Genomic DNA, 16,373 nt, shown 5'->3' on the forward strand with positions numbered 1-16,373 from the left:
AACCCATTTCTGGAATCACATACGAATGAACGACTGTTGGTCAATATTTCAGGGCTTAAAAAGTATTTATAACAAGAAATATGTACAAAATGATAAATAACAGCCACTCATTTATTCCCTCAAATGAACATTCAGAAAATTACATCAGGTCACAATTTTTAATTTTTTTTTCTGTCTAATGTTTAAAATGCTCCTTTTTTTTTCATGGCAACATAGTTAAAAAATAATAATCTTAAAATCTTTGGAAAAGGATGACAAGAAATAAAAGAGTAAAATACCCATGTGAATATAGAAATAAAAGGGCTCGCGGGTTTCCAAAAAACAAAAATAAATTTCTGCCATGTTTGTATTTGAAAAAAGAAACACCTAAATTCAACGTCTCTTTTGTCCATATACTGCACGTAGTTACTCGCTGTCTCCTTGGTTTGGGTTCCACTGGTTCGAGTTGTATTTTTTTAACATCCATGTCCTCGTAGCGGCTGAAATGAACAGGCTTCAGTCACTTCGCCGTCGTCTTTCCTCGATGATGTCATGAATCACTAACTGGGCCCCGAGATGGAGATCCGGGGCCACGCGGTCGCCCATTATGGAGAATAACCCCCCCGGCCTCTTTATCTGATAGATTTTGAGTGAGCCAAATTGTCCATAAATTCCGCACATGGAGTCATAAACGTCAGCAAAAGGGGTGAAAACAGACAGACAAATTCCTCCGGCGTGATGGCACTGGTAATGATTACTACTGAGAGAGCGAGGGGTGATGATCGGGGAGGGGTGAAAGCAGACGAGAGAGGAGATGTGGAAGATTTATACAAGGAAGACACGGCAGCGGTGGAGGAGGAGTAAATATGGGAGAACGGTGGATGAGAGTTAACGACAGGAAGAAACAGACCAGGGACAGGGCACACAGGGATCTGATTGGCTGACGGATGTAGAGAGGCTCGGACCCTTTTTACTGATGGGAAAAAAAAAATTAAATAAAGACTGAAACTGAAGACCTGAAGCCCATGGGACATTCTAATGAGCTAACTCTGCTAATTAGACCAGGTAACCTGTCACTGTGGCAACCATATTGGACATGGAAACTGGAGCCAAAGTAGAGCTGAGGGTGAATATACACAAAAATAATACATACTAATACTGAAGGAAGGAAGGATGCAAAAAGGTTATAATGCATACATATAACACGTCAATTAAAAGTGGCGTGTATATTAATTCAATTTCATGGTATCACGTTGTTTTTTGTGATAAAATGATTCTATTGGTCAGTCTCCACGTTGGTCTGACAGTTTTAGAAATATTTAACCAATGAAAAGTGTTGAAAATGGCTTGTGATTACGCCTGTTAACGACACTCATTTATTTAGACTATACATGTTTTTTTCCAGTTTCCTGAAAAACAACCGTTTTAGACATATGAGGTTTCCACCCGACTGCAACGATATATAAAATAAGAATACTAAAAATAACAGTCAATAATACTAAAATACAGTAACTAATAATGAATCATTTGTTTATATATATATATATATATATATATATATAGAGAGAGAGAGAGAGAGAGAATAGAATAGAAAAGCCTTTATTGTCATTGTGTGTCCAGTCATTGTAATAATATGAATAAAAACAAAAACAATATGTAAGAAAATAAGAATAGACTGAATATAAATTACAGAAAGTAAAATAAGAAAATAGAATATAAAATGTAACAACAGTAAAATGAGAATAGAACCAAAGTAGATGATGCTATGGGAGGGTGTTGAGCCGATCACAATACAAAATGAAGGGGTCCCATACTTTATGGAACTTTCCAACTGATCCTCTGGTGAAACACTATTTTTTTTCTAGTTTTAGGAAAAACATTAAATTGCTAAGCCAAACAAATGCTTTTAGTGGGACAGAAATTGTTTCCAGTATGACTGTGAAATATGCATTAAATTCTGTTCTAAGTAGTCTTAAAAAGTCTTAAATTGAACTTGTAGAAACTATAGGAACCCTAATGAATGAACAGTTTGAGACTCAACTCTTCCACTTCTGTCTGATTTTTCTTTGCGTGTTTGGAGGCGACTCACTCTGATCTTGTGTTCGTTGCCTTTAGTCTTTTTTTTTTTTTTTTGGCTTCAACGAGTGTCGATGACAACAGAGACGTACAGCAATAAGACCAACTGTGGGGTTTTCAGAGAAGCGGTGTGAGTCGGTGGAGTCGTGAACACAGATCCCAGTGTCAGACTGAGTATTGGATAGAGACAGACTGACAGACGCCGGTTCATCTGGGATCAGCGAACACTGTAATAGGCTCAGGTCTGGTTGGGCGGGTTAGACCGGGGTCCACTTGGCTGCAGATTTCCTGGCTGTCTTCCTGCCAACAACAGCACATGGGAATAGGATTCTTCAACGCGCCCCGAACGATCCTAGAAGGTCTCACTCAGCTCTGGCTCCGGGAGAAAAAGAAATAATAGGCAGAGTTTCCCAGAGGCTTCAGACCGGTCTAATATTTACCCAGTGGTCCATAATGGAGTTAAACCACAGCAACACGGGGACGCTGTTGGCAAAGCGGAGCCAGCGCTGCATCTACCAGGGCAGACGCACTACGCCAAGACTCACACTGTAATTTAGAGCGTGTGTGTGTGTGCGTGCGTGTGTGTGTGTGTGTGTGTGTGTGGTGACTAGCTCAGCAGATACATAAGGGCTAAATCAAGTGAACATCAGTGTCAAAAATTAAAGTTTCACCTATCATTTCTCAAATCATTTTTTGGCTTAAAAACTCTATTTTCTGGAACTGTTTACAAACTTTCCGTACCTCAGGGGTCACATCAAGAGGATTCTGTCCAAATTGTCTCCCAACCTCCCAACCCCCTCTTTGGGAAGCCCTGCTTTAGTACATTTAAATGACATTACACACTAAATGAATGGGCACTAAATCACTAGCTCAAGGCTAACTTGAATAGGAATCTCTGTAGACATGCTAACGATTAGCATTTGCAAATTAACTTGAGATTTACAACGTCCCTTTATCCAACAACAAAGGTTTACATCAGAGATATTTTTAGTCTTCATTCATGCAGATTTAGTCTTTAAAAAAAGAAATGTCTTAAGAAAGATAAGTACAATTTTAATAATATTATTATTGCAACTTTTCTTTGCAACTTTTCTTTAACAGCTAAAATATGAACGACCTCAACAAATGTGAACAACCTGAAATGTCTAAAGGATAGTTTGTAAATGTAATTTTTTTTTTTTTTTTTTTTTTACAATTTAATGATGAATAATGAATTTGGAATTATCATCATTTATAGGCATAATGTAATATTTTTTTCCCACATTAATAGGTTTAGTCCAGCGCTAATAAATTGTCATCAGGATAATTTCTGTTATTATGTGGCGTTATATAACTAAAATTTTATTGATTGATTTGATTCACATTAAACCAAGAAGAACATTTAGTTACAGGTAGAATATTGTTAACATTTCACTTCATTTTCTTTAGACATTTCAGGTTGTTCATATTTGTTTAGGTTATTCATGTTTTATTGTTAAATGATAGTTTAATGTGAATATTTTCATAATTTCATGGTGTTATTTGCACTAAAACAAAGACAAAAAGTTGGAGTTGTCATTATTTATAGATTGTTTTCCTCTGATTGTACTTCATATTGTTCTTAAAGTGTGAATTGTGACATCGGTGTATGAACGCCCACCTGTGTGACGCTGTCGGATAAGGAGCGACATTTTAAATGATGCTGTTGTGAAAGTAATGGGCTTCTAATGGTGAGGTGATGAGTAGAACTACAGACTGAAGCACAACTGTTTGCTTTGAAATAGCAATTCATTAGAAGGTAACAGCAGCTTTTGTGTTCTAATGACACATGAATGTCCCCGAGTCCCAGCGTGTTATTATCGATGTGTGGAACTGGGAGTAAATGAGCTGTGGTGAATAGGTTTGGGGGTTTCACTAAAGGTATTGTTAACGTTTAAATGACTTGGAATGGACTCATTTAGTTCTATTTTTCCTCTGTGTGTGTGTGTGTGTGTGTGTCTACCGTCTACAGATGAGTTCAAAGCCTTCCTGAAGCGTCTACCCACCGATCGCTTCCTGAATGTGTCCATGATCGCCAAGTTCTGGTCGGCCGACTTGTCCGTCCAGAAGCGCTACACCCAGCTGGAGTCCAGCACCGCCCTGGTCCTGGGGAAAGCCCAGAAGATCGTCAGGAAACTGTTCACCCTGAGCAAACGCTGCCCCAAACAGCCTCGCATCAGCCTGCCCCGACAAAGGTAAACGCACCCACGAGAAGGGAAAAACAAACGCAGAACACACGCTGGAACCCGACTTGACCACGACGATTTAAACTGATCCATTTCAGCTGCTTCTAGTGCAGGTTCCACACTCAGTCCAAACTCCAGTGGGTTGGACCGGGGAAAGACAGGGTTTGTACGGGGGCTTGAAATCCTTGAAAATGCTTAAATTTCAAGGTCTGGAAAGTGTGTGAATTTTAATGTAAATGTTTGCAATTCTAACTCTGTGATGTGATTTATTTATTAATTTTTAACCCATTAAAGATCCAAACATCCATCACCGACCAAAACCATCTACTGATCTAAACTGTTTAATACCTGTTGATCCACTAATCCTATCAATACATGGAAATAATTGGTGTAAAATACACTTTTTCACCTTTTCATGGTCATCACGTGACCCATTTGTACATTCAGAGGCTCCATAGTGGAATATTGTTAAAATTTCCCTTAATTTTCTTTAGATGTTTCAGGTTATTCATATTTTATTGTTAAAGGATAGTTTGTTAATGTAAATATTTTCCTAATTTAATGGTGAGAAAAATTTGGAGTCGTCATTATTTATAGGCATAATGTAATATTGTTTTCACATTAAACCAAGAAGAAAATCTGGAGTCATTATTTATATATTATAATATTATTTTACTATTGTTACCTGCCCCCTATTATTTTTGGTTCGATTAGTTCATACTAAATTGGGTTTATAGATCACCAGTGACCTAGAATAGATGTGATTACATTTTCGGAACAGTAGGTCAAAGTTCACATTTTTTATGATTTTTTTTTCTTTTTTATCTTCCCATTTACTTATAGTGGGCGAAATACAAGCGAGGGTTGGGGTTTGTTGTGCCTGGCACCACTTGTTTTACTTTTTTTCACTCTAAAACAGAAAAGTTTGGAGTCGACCTTATTTATATATTATTCTGTTGTTCTTTTACTGGTCTGATCCACTTCAGATCATATTGGGTTGAATGTGGAACCTGAACTAAAATTACTTTGACACCCCTGCCTTTGAGTGTCAGATTTAAGGATTAATGATCTGGACAATTAAGGCTTTAAGTTTGGACTTTTTAAGACTTTAAGGATTCTTATCATGGGACATATAAAAGATGATCTTAAGATGTACGAATGAATATATCTTTGCTATAATCAATCTAATATGTCAAATTTGTTATGAATTTAACAAAAAAAATCCCATTTACTTATGATGGGTAAAATTTGTCTTTGTCTATGCTGACATCAGCACACACATAGACATGATGACATCAGCTGGATCGATGCCAAAATAAGCTAGAATGCTTGCGAGGGGCGGGGCTTGTTGTGCCTGGCACCACTAGTTTTACTTCATATCATATTGGTCTGTTTGTGGAACCTGAACTAAAAACCAGTTTGACACCCTGTTAATATCTTCAGTGTCATTTTTCCACTTTGTAAATTCATCCCATGGGCTGGATTCGGACCCTTTGCTGGGTCACTTTTGGCCACATGTTCTAGTAAAAACCCTCAACTATCTGTGAAAACAGCTCAACTTTGCATTTAGCAAAAACCTCCAACAGCAGGAAAGGTGCCAGCGGGGCATACATTAAACATCTACTGTTGTGGGTTTTTTTTGGGTAGATTGTCACCCAAACTGTGCATGTGCAGATTTCAGTTTCAGCTTTGGTTCATCCCTGCTGACAACAGATTGCACAGCAGTAAAAAATGCACTGCTGCCAGGCATTAAAAGAAAGCATAGTAGTCTAGTCCATCATCTGTATCAGCAGCTGACTACACTCCCAGATGGAGCATCAGAAATATGGCCCAGGCATTTGCATCCTAAATGAATAAAAGAGTCTATTAAGCCTTTCATTCAACAGTATTCCACCCTTTCTGTAGATGCACACCAAGCGAATTACCAACTGCAGCAAATGTCTGTTTTCATTTCATTTAGATGATGACAAAAGGTTCAAAGAAAACCATTTGTACCTCTGCTCACAATCTGGACGTGGGACGTTCTGTGATAACATTGTACAGATCAAAGTCAGAGCAGAGAATGGATCAGTCAATAAAAAGAAGAACTCCAGACGCAAGAAACACAAGGAACCAGGTAGAACGTACAAGTTTAACCCTTAAAGACCCAAACATGCACCGGCAACATAAACCACCTACTGATGTAAAAAGTTAAATCACTGTTACATCCAGAAGTCACATTAATCGAAAATATTCTGTCATTGACAATTTTTTTTTTAAAGATGACGTAAAATTCTGAAGGCTGTCCGTCATTTTTATTTTAAAATAAATAAAATAAATACTGATGGTAATCTATCAAAGAAAGGTTTCACACAACACTGAAGGGTCAAAACACGGTATTCAAAAGCTCTCTGACAGGACATTTTAGAGACAATTTGACCAATTAGTGTTACTAAATGACCCACATTTTTACTTTTAAATGCATTTTTGCTTTAGTTGGACCATAAGGGATTATCCTAAACAAGGAGCTACTTTATAGTGAATTGAATTGAAACACATTTTTTTAATGACCAGACAGTTTTATTTACAAATGGCAAAAATGACAAAAAAAAAAAGAAGAAATATCCTTAACTTTTTGTTTGTAGTGTACATGACACCAGTGCCATGGCTGCTCCCCATAGGTTGGTTTATTTCTAATATTTGCAATAAAATCAACATCAAAATAATTATATAAAAAAAGAAAGTAAACCTTTCGAAAAGAAGAAGAATGAAGTTTAATTTATAATCTCCCACCCCCTTACTCCATCCTTCTCCAACTCATGGGATTAATCATCCATCCATCCATCCATCCATCCATCCATCCATCCATCCATCCATCTATCCATCTATCTATCTATCTATCTATCTATCTATCTATCTATCTATCTATCTATCTATCTATCTATCTATCTATCTATCTATCTATCTATCCTAAATTCCTGTCAGATTCCATAAGTAACTCAAAAATCCTCACATATCAGACTAAATTCTGACTACGCATAAAACACTAAACTACTGTCTATATCAAGGATAGGTTCTGCCCCCGCCCAGAATTTTTTACGTAGTGAAACGGTCCAGTGTGATGCATTTATGGCAACTTTTTACTGAATTTGCTCCTGTCTTGCTTATAAGTAAAACACAAAGTACATTTAATGTGGTAAACATGACCAGTACAGGTTCACTTTAGTTCCGTTCATTCAGTCGATTATGAACAAACACAGATACTAACAAACCTTTCAGCTGCATAAAGTAAAAAACACCTTTTACTGGTGATTTGACTGAGAAACTTCAGAGTCGATTTCAGAACAAAACCCTCCAAGTCACAACTCCGCTCAGATGTCATTATGTGTCAGATCTGAAAGGAAAAGTAAAAACGTCTGCAGGTTTTAAGAACAAAAACTGAAGGAATAAAACGACCGAGCCATGAAGGCGTTTCCGTGGCCGAGTAGACGGATGTGATGACAGGACGGAGCGTGAACGGAAATAACACGTGACAGAGATAGAAGGCTCCGGTTTCATCTGGCAGATGCGATAACGTGATACGGCGACACCTTATAATCAAGTCGTCCACTCCGCTGACGGCGCCGCGCTTGTTTACGAAGGCCGTTAATTTACCCCACAGTCGTCTTCCATTGCTCCGTCTGTTTTCCGTCCTCGCCATCCGTCACATTCACACATTCATAACAGGTTATAGTCTGCCCCCATCCAGACCATAGCCAGGGTTAACCCTTTATCGGGGAAGTGACATTTTTGGTCATTTCCACACACATTATGAGACAGTTCCAGTGAGTCAGCAACCTCAGGTCCAGGGTGGTCTCCAGGGTCTGGAAGGTCCACACACTTTGGTACCTACAGTTAAGGAATAGTTCCATCTCCACATTAAAGAACATTAAAGGATTTAGCTACAGGAATTGAAGCTAGTTATATTAACATTATAACATTTTACCAGCGGTTCAGCTTTAATTAACCGACTTCAATGTTAAAACTCTAAACAATTACTTTTATTACTAGACTTTATAAAGACCAACGATTACGACCTCCCTTCTCAGTCGTGTTTACACATTAAAATAAAAGCACATTACAAACAAAAAGCAAACATTATAATGCACTTATATTAAACATAATGTTCAAATAATTGGACTTTGTCTAATATAATAAAAGTCAAAACGTCCTGAAACTTCAACTTCTAAGATGAGCAAGTCCTCACTACAATAAAAATGTCCAAAAATAAACACTGATAACAGCATAGAACAGCATAGAATAGAACATAATAGAGTAGAACATAAGATAATAGAACAGAATAGAATAGAGTAGAACAGAATTGAACTGAATAGAATAAATCAGAATAGAACAGAATAGAATACAACAGAATAGAACAACATAATAGAACAGAACATAAAAGAACAGAACATAGTAGAACAAAAAAGAATATAATAGAACGAACAGAATAGAACATAAAAGAATAGAATATAATAGAACAGAGTAGAACACAAAAGAATAGAACAGAATAACATAGAACAGAATAAAAGATAGCAGAATAGAATAGAACATAATAGTATGGAACAGAGCAAAATAGAACATAAAAGAACAGAACATAATAGAATAGAACATAAAAAAAAAAAGAATAGAGTATAATCTGGGGGTTTACTTTGGCCTGTTTGATTGATTCAAACCAGCGCTGTCGTATCTTCATCGCTCTTCTCCTCCTTCGCTCCCCTCCTCCTCCTCCTCCGCATGAATCCATTTGTTCTATCATCGTTCATTTGGGTCTATTTAAACAGGCCTGGAGGGAAGGAATTGCCGGAGCATTTGGGCGACGTTGTGTGTGATTTCCAGCACTTAGCCTGGGGATAAAACCTCTGCAGAGCCAATTTTCACTATCAACTTGTTGCTAATGTTACTGCACCAAAGTGGATGGTAATTTATGTATGTGTGCGTTTTCCTCCGCTGCAATCATACCAAACACTCACCCTTCTGCAAAAAAAAAAAAAAACTATGTCAGATGGGCACTGATAAATTGTCCCATTTATAAGTAATAGAGTCTGCATTTTCAGCTTTAGAAAATATGATTCATCCGAAGATTTAATGCACTTCCAGGTCACTTTGTAACCCTGCGATCGCGGCGGGGGTTTCAAGTGTTATTCCAGATAGAAATATGAAAAAGTGGAGGTCAACGGGGTAAGAAGAGGAAGGATGGAAGATGACCTGAGAGAACACAAAGACACCAATCTGATGATAAACACAGATTAAAAAACAGACAAACGTGAACAAAAACCAACGTTAAAAGCAGCAGATGTTCTGTTCAATCAATGGAAAAGAGCAGCGGTCAAATAACCTGTTGAAAATGAGATTCAACTTAAAGAAACTAAAAGGTTTCATATAAAAGCATCAAATATACAGACACTAAAACCTATCAACCTTAAAGCTGCATGTTTTTCCCTCGCGGTAATTGTAATTTCCCCTGTATCTTCCATTACTCTCCTTTTAAACCAGTATCATTAGTCTTTTTTTCTATATGATCATTAAATATTTAATAGAGTTAAAGCTGTAGGAACTAGAAAAAAAAATCGGAACTGGAAAACTCATCTTCAACTCGGTCATTTTGGTCCAAATCAAAACGGAGAAAAAAAAAAAAAACCTGATGTCATTTTGTGCCACATGTTGAAGCTTAAAGTCATGGAGTAGATCCGTGGATCAGAGTCCAGGTGGTTGCAGTAAATACAGACACTGATCTCATACAGGAGGAAAAGGGGTTTGGTTCAACTCCTGCAATGAAATATTAGAAATAATGTGAAATATTCCACTAAGAATTACTGTACATTCATTGAACTCTGAGTATTATTCTTTCCTCTAAACCCACATGCTCCTTCTGCACATGCTCAGTTCGGTCGAGGTCAAAACTGGATGTTTGAGCGAATAATGAAACATCCAGGACATGACATGTTGAAATTGTCAACTTTATTCTTCATTAACAAAAAAATAATAACCAAAGAAAAATCTGATTTGCATTTATTTGTCTGATAAAATAAAATTAATTTCAGATTGTGTAAGATGGGTGTTGTCCAAAAACTTTTTTCCACTACTATATTTAACCCCCTACATGTTTGAAAACACTTATAATTAGGACAAAATATGCATATTATAGAGTACATTTTCTAGTGCAGGGGTGTCAAACATGCGGCCCACGGACCAAAACTGGGTCACCAAAAGTTCCAATCTGGGTTGAATTTACAAAGTGCAAAAATTACAGTGAAGATATTAATAGTAAATGGTGTTGATCTGGTTTTAGTTACAGACAATATCCAAATTTTCTATTTGGTTTAATATAAAAACCAAAAAAAATTACATTATTTCTATCAGTAATGACAACTCCACATTTGTCTTTGTTTTAGTGCAAAAAAAATAACATTAAATTATGAAAATACATTAACAAACTACCCTTTAACAATAAAATGTGAATAACCTGAACAAATGTGAACAACCTGAAATGTCTAAAGAAAATTAAGTGCATTTTAACAACTGCTAATGTTTCTAAATGTTTTGTGAGTTTGTAGATACGATCTGTTAATGCCCATGTATAAATAAATGAGAAATTAAGGCATAAAATATTTAAAATTGCACTCAAGAAATATCTGTTTTTTCAGGTTTTTCACATCTTTCATGTCAGGATGGTTTGTAAATATATATTTTTTTTTTTTTTGGGGGGGGGGGAACTTATTTTGGATTTTTACAAGGTACAGTCAAACATTCCCAGAGACAAAATCAACAACAATTAAAAACAAAAAAAAACAAATAGGTATTGTTATAGTTACACAATTTGAATAATGTAAATAAATGTACATAATAAAGAAAAAAAAAGGAAATACACAGAGGTATTGTTATTTATTTATTTATTTATATTCCTTTTTTCCCCCTAAAGGTATTGTTATATTGTTTCACACCTTCAACATTGTGTAATTTTACTCTTTTGGCACGAAAACACAGACAAACATTGGAGTTGTCATTATTTATAGGTTGTTCGGTCTAGCTGAGGTTACATGTGGAACCTGAATGTAAATGTGTTCGACCCGGTGCTGCTTAACCACACGGACCTCCTTCATCTGAACAGTTTGATCCAGGCCGAGCAGGAACACGTGGTTCTTTCTAAACCGTGGTGTTTGTTTCTTCCTGTTCCCTCCTCCAGACACGTGGGCTTCTGGCTCAGCAGGGTCCAGTCTCTGCTCTACTGTAACGAACACGGGGTTCTGGGCTCGTTCTCCGAGGAGGTGAGGAGCTGCAGCTGCCCGTCGGACCAGCCCACCTGTCAGGGCGTCATCCCCTGCGTCATCGGAACCACGTCCACTTCCTGCTCCTCCTGCGCCGCCGACAACGCCACCCTGCTGCGGAGCCTGTCACCATGGCGACCTCCTCCACCTGGGCTCCTGCAGGCCGAGCATCGCCGCCTCCCTGGACCATTACCTGAACTTCGACCTGGACATGCCCGACGCTGAGGTTCTCATTTATTGTTGTTGGTTTTCAAACCAGAAATATGTGACGCTTTTACAGAAAATAACCAAACACCTGAATGATCATGAAGAAAAGACAAAAACCTACTGACAAACCTCTACAGAGGATTGACACATTAGTGTAGAACTCTAAAAATAGAAAAGAAATAATGTTTGTTCAGATTTTATTGCGCTCATCGTCCCGATTTTTAACCCATAAAGACCTAAACAGCCACCGGTGACATAAACCATCTACTGATTTAAACTGTTTAACACCTGTTGATCCACTAATCCTATTAATCCATGTAAATAATTGGTGTAAAATACAGTTCTTCATCTTTTCAAGGTCATCAGATGTGACCCATTTGGACGTTCAGAGGCTCAGTAGTTACCATGGAAACACTGTCATCCTCTACAACATAAATTCACCAGTAAAACCCACTTTACCCACACTGGGTTTATGTTCAGTTATTAATAGATTGTACCAAAAAAGTCAGTTTTTCCTTTGATACAATAACCTTTGAATTAACTCTGAGTTTTCATGAATCTACATCTACATAATCAGTGAATTAAATAAAGGAAAATACATTATTTACACCAAAAAATGTAAAATACAGCGGATAATATTAGAATAAATGGTGATAAATCAATTAAGGAATGTTAAAAAAAAAAAAAAAAGAAAAATTCAGTTGGGAACGACATAAAATTAGTACTGGGTCTTTACAGGTTAAGGAAAAGATTAAAAAAAGAATCAAACAGATAAAGCTTAATTGTTCAGGTCTGGAAAATCGTCTTGGCCTCATGCAGGAAAAGTATTAACACGATTACATTTTTGATGAAAAGTAAAAGAGACTAGCATCAAAACTCTACAAGTCACTGTTTTAAAACTCACTGTGTAGAGAGTATACTCTAATACTTAATTCTACTGTAGTCTGTTCAGATCACTGTTAGCATTTTGGTTTAAAAAAATAAATAAACAAACTTTATATTTTAGGATTGTAGGGTTTTTTTGAAGGGTTGTGAGAAGACAAAACCAAAAGTCATTCATATAGACTGATGGTAGTTCAGTTATGTATAAAAACCCAGAGCTACTTTAATGGCAGTTCCCAAATTAATTTTTCTCTATATTTAGTTTTTCTTAAGTGATTTATCAGCACTTATTATAATATTATCCTCTGTACTTTGTGTTTTTTCAGTAAAAATCAGGTATTTTCCTGTATTTAATTCACTGATCATGTAGATGTTCATAAAAGATCTGATTAAAGTTGTGTTATTTCAAAAACAGAAAAAAACTGAAGAAAAGGTGACTTTTTCAGCAAAGATATCATTAACTGAGCATAAACCCAGTGTGTCCATCCACTGTCATTGATCCCACTCCATGGGTTTAGTGGCGAATCAATGTTGTAGAAGATGGCGGTGTTTCCACGGTAACTATGGAGCCTCTGAACGTCCAAATGGGTCATATCTGATGACAAACTGTATTTTACACCAATTATTTACATGTACTGATAGGATTAGTGGATCAACAGGCATTAAACAGTTCACATCAGTACCTGTTTGGGTCTTTATGGGTTAAATGACTGATGTGTGTGTAAAGAATCAAAACCAAACCACGCTTTAGGAAAAATCCAGTCTCCCTCCTTTTCTTTTAATTAATTCTTTTAATTGAATGAATTATATTAAAGGTTGTGTTGTTAAATTCACCACCACAGACTGAGGCCTTCTTTAAGTCCTGACTCCATCCATGTGATTAAATGTGGTCATTTCGTTTTCCCTCCAGGTGAAGTATCTCCTTCAGCGATTGGACAGCAGAATAGAGGTCCACGCCATCTACATCAGCAACGACGTCCGTCTCGGAAGCTGGTTTAATCCTGCCTGGAGGAAGAGGATGCTGCTGACGCTGAAGAGCAACAAAAATAAGTCCAATCTCATCCACATGCTCATGGGCATTTCTTTCCAGATATGCTCCACTAAGAATTCAACGCTGGAGCCGGTGCCTGCGGTTTATGTGAATCCGTTCGGGGGGAGTCACTCGGAGAGTTGGTTCATGCCCGTGACCCAGCCCGACTTTCCCGACTGGGACAGAACTCGATTGGATTCTGTTGCCACGGCACAGTGTTACAACTGGACTTTGTCTCTGGGCGGCAAATGGAAGTCGTTCTTCGAAACCGTCCACATCTACCTTCGGAGCCGCATCGTCACCGACGACCCGACGGTGAACGAGACTCTGTTCTACGAACCGTTGGACCTGGACGACCAGACGTCCAACCTGGGCTACATGAAGATCAACACTCTGAAGGTGTTTGGATACAGTATGCACTTTGACCCCGAGGGCATCAAGGATTTGATTCTGCAGCTGGACTACCCGTACACTCAGGGTACGCAGGACGCCGCCTTTCTCATGCTGCTGGAGATGAGAGACCGCATTAATCGGCTTTCTCCGCCGGCGCCGCAGCCTCTGGACCTGTTTTCTTGTCTGCTGCGCCACCGGCTTAAGTTGTCAGCCGGCGAGGTGGCGCGAATCAAGGACTCGCTGCAGCTTTTCAGCTCCAAACTCCCCAACGCCGTCCCCGAACCGGAGCTGGCCCAGCTGTGCAGCTAGCTAGCTTAGCGCACACGTCAGGTTCAGGGGTGACGCTGTTTCTGGGGACGATCTGAAGGAACCCCCTGGACATCAGCTTCTTGGACTTTGTGTTTTTGGAACATCCAGCTGGGCCTGTCTGAGGATCGGCCTTTCTGGTGTCACCTTTTATCTGGAGGCTTGGAGGTTGTGAGCAGAGCTGTTCCACCGTCGGGGGGGTTGGGGTGGTGGTGGGGGGCTGCTGCAGACTTCTGAGAGAACAGCTACAGATACTGGGACTTCCTCCGGTGAAGCCTGGAGCCCTACTTTTTGCTATTACTGCCCTGCTTCTGTCAGAACGCTTGTGCAACTGCATCTGGACGGAGCTCCAACAGCCTGGTGACGTTGGACCAGTGACTAAACCAAGACCTCCGCCTTGTAAAGAAAAAGGCCATTTTGATATGTAAAGAGGAACTCTGGAGGGGGGGTCTTCGACGAGTCACGGAAGAAGATTCCCCTTTTCTAACCCTATTTTCTTTGGCTATGGAACACTCTTACCGGGAAGGGAAACTGGGATAATATTATATATGTGGTGAATGAGTTGTTATGTTATGCTTAACAGTTTAAAATTTGATAATCCTGAACCCTGTTACTGTCTTTGAATATTTCTTTTTAATTCCTGCCTTCCATTTTACCTGGCATTTAAAGACTTGTACGATAAGTATCTATGCTTAACATCTGAGTGAGAAGCCTGTTAGTGATGTTCTGTCCTTGGTGGTGTGTCTAAACCAAAAGGTGAACGGTGAACACATCGGCAAAAATTGAATGGCAAAATATATTCAATGTTGAGTTTTCTGTTCTGTTTTTGTTTTATCGAGCTGAAAAATCATAAAGAAATCTTAACGACGTGGTGACAAAAAGGTCTGCGGATATAGCGCTGTAAATAATGCTCCATCTAACCCCAGGTGTGTGAAACAAGTGCACATTGCTTTTTAGAATAAACCGAGTGCAAAGACCAAAAAAATGTTTATAACAAGACAAACTCATGCCTTATATGGAGAGTCAATGTTCAAGATAAGAAGCACATTTAGTTTCTGTGTTTGATTTTTTCCAGCGAAGGCTTTATTGCTTTTTATATTTCGATATTTCTACCAAGACAGAACAGCAAACACATTCTCCAGACTACGTGGTAATGTAGCGTTTCCATGTAAATGCCAGTCACAGTTTCTGCAGTTTCCTGTTTTGATTTGGTGTTGTGAAACTTTGGTCACTATTCACGGTGCACACCAGTACTTGCATACTGTAACTGTTCTGCAAAATCCTTCTATCTCCACTCATACACGACCTCGAAGCCACTGATACGATCAGGCTGGGGTTTAATTTAACTTTTTTTTTTCTCAGATTGGTTTGGGTTAGTCTCAGGTTAACAAAACTTTTTTTTTTTTTTTTTTACACGTGGGCCAGACAGCAGCTGCCGGTTACCTCGGCAATTGGAGTTACAAGGTTTCTGCAGGGCAGTAATGGTACTGTTGAGAGCTGCAAACTTGCCAAGATGATTTTACATTTACTTCACTAATTCCTCACTTCAAACCAGTAAAACGTGTATGTCATTTTCAGCGGTTCTTCTGTGCTCAGCTTGCTTAAGTAAAAAAAAAAAAGTGGTTTATCTATTTGGGTTCTTTTCCTTTTTTTCAGCGGTTGGTTTTAATCATCATCTAAGGTGCACGTTCACACACATAAGGTCAGAGACGTCAACGGAACAGAGGACGATGAAAGACAGACTGACGTGGGTTCATACATTTAGTGAATTAAAGGTGAAGTACACAATATGGACATAAGTATGTGGACATGTTGAATTCAGGTGTTTCTTTTCTAACAAAACAATAACAAATGTCATAAAATAGTTTCATATTGGGATGAATATCATTTCATTAGTTAGTTTGGTTTAAATTTTCTTTGCTTCCAAAATGCCTCAGAGATGGTTTTTTACTGAATTTCTCTCAATGATTTTTTTGTTTTGTTTTTTATCCATGACTATGATTTAAATGTTGT

The 16,373-nt window shown here is 38.1% G+C and overlaps 1 protein-coding gene across 1 annotated transcript in view; it reads left to right on the top strand.

Moving 5' to 3' along the window:
• The window catches only part of brinp2 (bone morphogenetic protein/retinoic acid inducible neural-specific 2), a 399,119-nt gene extending 383,132 nt beyond the window's left edge, over positions 1 to 15,987 (top strand). The window contains 4 exon segments of the mRNA XM_030160901.1: positions 4,046 to 4,268; positions 11,461 to 11,656; positions 11,658 to 11,768; positions 13,542 to 15,987. Of these exon segments, the coding sequence (XP_030016761.1) occupies positions 4,046 to 4,268; positions 11,461 to 11,656; positions 11,658 to 11,768; positions 13,542 to 14,363 (1,352 nt within the window). The 3' untranslated portion in view covers positions 14,364 to 15,987.
• The last annotated feature ends 386 nt before the right edge of the window (positions 15,988 to 16,373 follow it).

This window comes from Sphaeramia orbicularis, chromosome 17, assembly GCF_902148855.1.
Source record: "Sphaeramia orbicularis chromosome 17, fSphaOr1.1, whole genome shotgun sequence".
Taxonomy (NCBI): Eukaryota; Metazoa; Chordata; class Actinopteri; order Kurtiformes; family Apogonidae; genus Sphaeramia; species Sphaeramia orbicularis.